Source organism: Zingiber officinale, chromosome 7B (genome assembly GCF_018446385.1).
Source record: "Zingiber officinale cultivar Zhangliang chromosome 7B, Zo_v1.1, whole genome shotgun sequence".
NCBI classification, from domain to species: Eukaryota; Viridiplantae; Streptophyta; class Magnoliopsida; order Zingiberales; family Zingiberaceae; genus Zingiber; species Zingiber officinale.
In genome coordinates this window covers 19638261-19645200 of record NC_055999.1, presented here as the reverse complement: position 1 = coordinate 19645200, position 6940 = coordinate 19638261, and the positions used below count along the sequence as shown (strand labels likewise).

The 6940-nt window shown below is 35.0% G+C and overlaps 1 protein-coding gene across 1 annotated transcript; it reads right to left on the bottom strand.

Moving 5' to 3' along the window:
* Window positions 1-271: 271 nt before the first annotated feature.
* Window positions 272-3849, bottom strand: LOC122004226. Its single transcript, XM_042559148.1, has 7 exons — window positions 3445-3849; window positions 1859-2068; window positions 1673-1765; window positions 1457-1573; window positions 941-1378; window positions 609-863; window positions 272-520 (listed from the first exon to the last, which is right to left on the bottom strand). Exons 1-7 carry the CDS (start codon window positions 3847-3849, stop codon window positions 272-274), a joined length of 1767 nt encoding a protein of 588 aa, XP_042415082.1.
* Between the last annotated feature and the right edge of the window lie 3091 nt (window positions 3850-6940).

Sequence of the window (6940 nt, the reverse complement as noted above, 5' to 3'; positions counted from 1 at the left end):
TCTGTTAAGAAACTTGCCCTCTGGTTCAACCGTTCAGTTTTACCTATTTTGTCTTGTGTGGTTTTTTGAAAGTTTGGGATGCTATGCGGATTTACAAATCTGAATTTATCAATCTTATTTTATTTTACCAACTTTTTATAAAGATGCCTGCCATTTGAAATAAAAAAAATCAGAACTATATTAGATATTAAATACTAATCTAATAAAGTATGTGCTTCTTATATACTAAATTTAAAAAAGAACAAACAGTACTACAAGGTAATTCGAAGACTTACCATATGTAAACAACCACACAATTTCCTGAAATTGGCTCCAAGTGATACAAAGCACTAATGTCCTCAAGATGCAAGTTCAGTTCATAATCATCTTGAAATACCTCATGATCTAAAGCAATTGACAATTTCCTTCCATTCTCAAGAGCATGCTTACAATAACAATACACCACGCGTAATGATCTTGGCACACTTGATAACAAAGTCTGGTTATTTTCTACATGTGCTGTTTTCTTCATTTGACGCTTCTAATAATTGTAATTGTAAACTTTTTAGATAGGTGCAATACTAAATAGTTTCACAGATATTTACTTTGAAATATTATCTTAGATGTACCTTTTGTCGTAGCATCAGCAGGTGTTTTGGCCAAGCCACATGGGTTCCAACAGCATCACCAATAGTTTCACATTCATTGGGAATCGGAACTGGCAAACATGCTGATTTCTGCATTGCTTCATCGATGGATACACGCATACAATTCTTGGGTAACGGAACACCATGGAGAGAGTGATTAACTCCAATGACCTCAACAACTGTACCATATGCAACAATGTCTATGCTAGAATCCAATGTCAAAATAACTGATTTACCCTAAAAGATAAATAGTTGTGTCATTGAATTATACTAACTCTTTATTTTAATAATAAATATAACCACAACTTATATACCTGTAAAGCAACTTCTTTATCCACAACTTGCATTTCGACATCATTGAACTCTTCATGACTGGGGAAAGTCTTATCGATGTTCAGTTTATTGTCATTTTGTTGAGGTAACTTTACCGAGCAACTTCCTTTGTCATCAATGTCACTGCCCCATGCACCCTTTTTGTAGACAATTGCTTCAAGGTTTTGAATGCGTGTATCTTGGTCTTGAATTAATTTTCTAGCCTCCACCAACTCTCTCTTTTGCTCAATCAGTAGCTCTCTATCAACATGGTCAGTCTTCCATCTACTACCATTAAAGAACAATGATGGAGTGATATGACCTCCAACAGCCCTCACACGTCCACTATGTTCTCTTGAATTGAGTGCTTTCGTAAGAATATCTTCTTTTGTCCCATTAATTTCGAGTGTACCCTCACGCTTCTGTTGTATATAATCATCCTGTCATCCAAATAAAAAAAAAATACTTTAAAAGTTTCATTGAAATACAATAATTGATTTTTACTCATAGCTTCTCACAATCTTGTCTATTGTTTGTTTCAACTCTTGGCCATCAAATTTCCCTTCTTTATTAACCCTTCCTTTCTTCCAAATAATAGCTCTATTGATTTCATCATCGTCACATAATTCATTTGCCTAAGAACAAGAATAATTGAATGATATATGTTAAATAAGAATGATTATTAAATGCTAAAAAAAACCGTTATACGAATTTTATAAGCAAAATATACTTACTATTTCTTCAGCATATCGTGCATATCCTTTACGAGCAAGGCGATGGGGGTATATGTTCTTCTTTCTTTTCTCCTTCTGTTGTTCACTTAGTTTCTAGTCAAGTGAAACATTCCACATATCAAATTTACTAATTCATCATTTACCTTAATATCTACTTATTTTGAAAGAACAAAAGACTAAACTTACAATAAAGTCATCAGACATGCGAGTCCTGACAAAAGAAATCCAATCATCTCTTGCAAGACCATAGCCGCTAGGTGGTTCATCCAACTCTTCGAGTTTGTCAAGCTTGTTCGAAATGAATGTCTGAGTGAGATGGGATTTAAACTGACGCCACTTATTACTTGCTGAATTCAAACATCCCTTCTTCCAACTTGGGGGAACATCATATGTCAGCTATAAAACACAATTGGGAATACAATAAACTGATTAGTACCTATATTCATCATTGACACCATAAGCAAACACAATTTCTGAAAATTATTCTAGCATTGAAACAACACACACATACATTAAGTTTAAGGCATTCTCATCATTGAGTGTTTTGGAGATCTGAAATTACCAAAACAAAGCTAATGCAGGAGTGCTCGTGGCTTTTGATTTGCCCTATTTGTTTATTAGTTTAATTGTGGATCTATTTTCAATCTGGATGATTTAGTTAACGATAGAGTCTCAGCGCTGTTAACATCGTTCGCCTTATTATAGGCAAGTAGTAACTCGCATGGATGTATCCACTTCCGAATATGATGAAACTAATGCCTTAAAATAGGAGGTTATTATACACCCATAATAATTTGGTTGATAGTAGGGTTGTAATATCTAAAACAGAAAACATTTGATATTCAAGTTATTAGATGGATGGAAGCTTTGGATTGTAGTAGACAACCACAAACAATGAGATATACAACCATTTCTCTTGTATTTGTATAGTTTTGTTAGGAAGATTGAGCTTTAGTATTTAACATGTCTAGAGCCTTAAGTTCAGTTGTTGTGCTATTGCACATATTGGATATTTGTGTATATCAGATATAAAATCATGCCCTTAACATTTTGTTTGAAGAATCAAGTGCAAGTAAAGACATATACAAACAACACTAGCTTTGGACACTGATATGACAGACAAATGGATTTGTTCTTGATTTCGTACAATTAACCTAGGACAATGTTAGGATCCTTTGAGGATTGTTGGTTACTTATAATCCTAAGTTTTCTAGTTGGAGCAACATTCGTTTTGAAATTGTTTGATGATTGGCAGTTGGTAATCAGGTCTTACAATGTTTGTAGATTTGGTAATTTCTTGTTGAGACACTGGACGACAATGCAATCCTGGTTTTCTCTTTGCTTTACAATTGTTTCAATGCTAATGCAGAAACAAAGCTACCAGAACTAAGTACAAATGAAAACCCCACTGATATAGAAAAAGAACCTACTGAGGGATCTAAAACTGAAATGGAACAAGGAGAATCACGAACAACAGAAGAACAACCTACTGAAACATACGAAGCTGAAAGAAAGGAAGCAGAACCTTGTGAAATTTAAGAACCTTCAACTGAACTATCTAAACCTGAGCAAATGCAGCAGAGCAACTTGAAATAGAAAACCAATCTTTAACTTGTATATATAAAAATCATACTGTTGAATGCTGGAGTAGCAAGAACAGCAGGCAATTCATACTGTTTTACTATCTTTAACTCATCTTTTCATGCATGCCATGATATGACAAATAAAATTTGCAACATGATAATTGACCAGAATTTCTTTAACTTACTTACATTAACTGATTCCCATATCAATTCTTTAACTTCATTTGGAACTTGTTTCCACGTCTTGTAAGATATCTTGACCTTTTCTCGAGCAAGCAAGCCAATGTAACTTTGCATTGCAATAGCAGCTCCTCCTACTGGCTGTCCAAGTTTATTAAATCTTACCTCCTTTCGAATTCCTTGAACCCTTTGTTTAGTAAGCTTATCCAGATGGGTACGACCTCTAGATGTTCTTGTTGTTTCAGTGTCTGTAGATTCCAGCATTGTCTCAACCTGTAAACTGTTGTTAGTGGATGTAGATGCAATTTTTCCTTTGCCCTTCCCAATCGTTGCAGGTTGTCCTTTTCTCTTGCTTGAAGCATGAATTGTGTCATCACCATCAGATTTGATTTTAAGCTTTCCAAAGGATGCCATAGATCTCAAATTTAATCTATTGATAAAAAAGTGAAACAACATATCAATATTTAAAAAAAATACACAATAAGAAATTCACCTACAAAAGAAAATCAACATACATAGATAAAAATTTGAAATACCATCATGTGCACAAAATCATATTCAAAAACAAGATACATATCAATATTGTCTACAAACATATCTTCAAAAAAAAACTATAATTGGTTAAACATTTTCAACCCAAGTGCCATCACAATCTTCACGAAGGCATTGGGGTTCATTGTCATCTACTCCGTAAGCATCCATTGATGGTAACTCTCTGGTAAAAGATTGATAGTGGACTATAGTGTCTTCCAATTCATCCCCATTTGCATATTCAAATGACTCTCTAGTAGGAGTTGCAAGTATAATACTCCATACAGGATCTTCAGGATCTTCAATATAAAATACTTGCTTCGCTTGACTTCCCAAGATAAAAGAATCTGATTTGAATCCAATTCGTTTCAAATTTACAAATGTGAAACCAAGATCATCTACTTTTATACCATTATTATTCTCCACCCAATTACATTTGAACATTGGAATTTGAAATTTGTGGTAATCAAGTAACCATATTTCTTCAATAACTCCATAAAAAATCATGTCCAACACAATTGGATTTTTATCCTTTGCACTGGCAACTTGCATTGTCTTTGCGACTAAGCTTACTCCAGAATTTTGAGCAACTCGTACATCATCACGTTCTTTCGTAGCATAAGTAATCCCATCAATCAAATAACTAGAATACTTTAACACTTTCTTGCTAGGTCCACGTGCTATCCACTTTAATCTTTCAGATATTTGAAGGGTCGAATGGTCAACCGCACGTTCAACCTATAGTTAACAATATAATAAAATTTAAATTTTTGCGTAAGATACCAAGAGTTGTATGTATGCTAATACATAGTAGTTTTGGAACGTACAATATCATGCAACCAGTTAATAAATGTTTGGTTATGCTCATCTTGTAGCCACTTTTTGGACTTAGCTTTTTGAGGAAATCTTGCTCTCAACTCCACCATGTGTGCCCTAATAGAATTATTTTAAATAAATAAACCAATAGAATGACTTCAAATTGCATAAAAGTATTGATAAGTTAGAGAACATACTCGATATAAGGATCAATCTCATCATCATTCGTCAATATGTAACAATGTGCTTGTTGCAACTCATCATGCCTAGCGGAGTGCGCTATTGCACCCGATAAAGGCTTAGTACGTTCTACTTTGTGATGACTTGATGGTATCCCAATTGTGTGGACATTAGATAGATAGTCTGAGCAAAATTCGACAGCCTCTTCAGCAATATAACATTCGGCTATACACCCTTCAGGCCGATTGTGATTGCGCACATAACCTTTCAAAATCTTCATGTATCTTTCAAATGGGTACATGTGTCTATACCAAACGGGTCCGCACAATTTGACCTCTCGCACGAGATGAACAGTTAAATGAATCATTATATCAAAAAATGAAGGAGGGAAATACTTTTCAAGCAAACACAATATCATTACAATCTCTCTTTGCAAGTCATCCATCTTTAAAACGTCTATTACTTTAATATATAACGCATTGAAGAAGAAACACAACCGAGTGATAGTATCTCTGACATGTTTTGGCAAGACACCACGAATAACCACTGGAAGTAATTGTTGCATTAAAGTGTGATAGTCATGTGACTTAAGGCCAACAAGTTTCAAATCCTTCATCGACACAAGGTTTTTAACATTAGATGAGTAACCTTCAGGGACCTTTATTCCTGACAAAGAATTGCAAATACTTCTTTTCTCAGCTTTACTTAGAGTGTAACAGGCAGCTGGCAGAAACGTTCTTTTCTCCCCAATCCTTGGTGCCAGTTCAGTTCTTAAATTCATTTCTATAAGGTCTAATCTTGCTGCGACTCCATCCTTTGTTTTTCCTGGAATGTCAAATAATGTACCGATGAGACTTTCACAGACATTTTTTTCAATGTGCATCACATCAAGAACATGTCGAACATGTAGCTCTTTCCAATATTCAAGTTCAAAGAATATTGATTTCTTTTTCCAACATGTTTCTCCATCATTCCTCTTTGATGATATCTTTCCGCTGATTTTTCCCAACTGATAATTATTTCTTTCAACTCTTTCCAAAACTTCATGGCCACTCAATGGCTTTGGTGCAAGGTTAAATTCTTGGTTTCCATTAAATGCCTTCTTTTGCCTTCGATAAGGATGACATAAAGGTAGAAACCTTCTATGGCCTGTATATGACATTTTTCTACAATACTTCAACCTTGTTGAATAAGTTTTTTCTGCACAAATAGGGCATGCATGATATCCCTTCACAACACATCCTGACATGTTCCCATATGCAGGAAAATCATTGATTGTCCATAGCAGAACAACTTTAAGAGAGAAACTTTCTTCTCGATATGCATCATATGTTTCGACACCTTTATCCCATAAACATTTTAAATCATCAATCAGAGGTGCTAAGTAAACATCAATATCATTTCCTGGTTGTCTAGGACCAGATATCAACAAAGTGAGCATAATAAATTTTCTCTTCATACACAACCATGGTGGAAGGTTGTATGTGATCATTAAAACTGGCCAACAACTATATGTAGACCTCAACAAACTGTGGGGATTAATCCCGTCTGCTGATATAGCCAATCTCAGATTTCTGGGCTCAGAAGCAAAATCAGGCCACATGCGATCAACTAATTTCCAAGAAGGTGCGTCAGCTGGATGACGTAAGTATCCATCATGAATTCTTTTATCAGTATGCCAGGTTAACTCCTTGGATATCGCCTTATTCCGAAACATTCTTTGAAATCTTGGCATGGGTGGGAAATACCACAAGACCTTTGCAGGAACTCCTTCTTTTATCTTGGATTTGTTGCTCAACTTCCACCTTGATGTCCCGCAAGTAGGGCAATTGGAAAAATCTTCGTACTCCTTCCGGTATAAGATACAATCATTAGGACAAGCATGAATTTTCACGTACTCTATCCCTAATGCACGTAAGCTTTTCTTTGCCTCATACAAAGATAAGGGTAATTCATTGTCATCTGGAAGCATTTCTCC

Bases quoted from the DNA above. Each gene is read 5' to 3' on its own strand.
- LOC122004226 (XM_042559148.1), bottom strand. From the start codon at position 3,849: ATGGCATCCTTTGGAAAGCTTAAAATCAAATCTGATGGTGATGACACA. The intron at 1,766-1,858 runs GTAAGTTTAGTC...TCACTTGACTAG, and splicing joins GCATGTCTGATGACTTTATT to AAACTAAGTGAACAACAGAA. The intron at 864-940 runs GTATATAAGTTG...TTTATCTTTTAG, and splicing joins ATAAAGAAGTTGCTTTACAG to GGTAAATCAGTTATTTTGAC.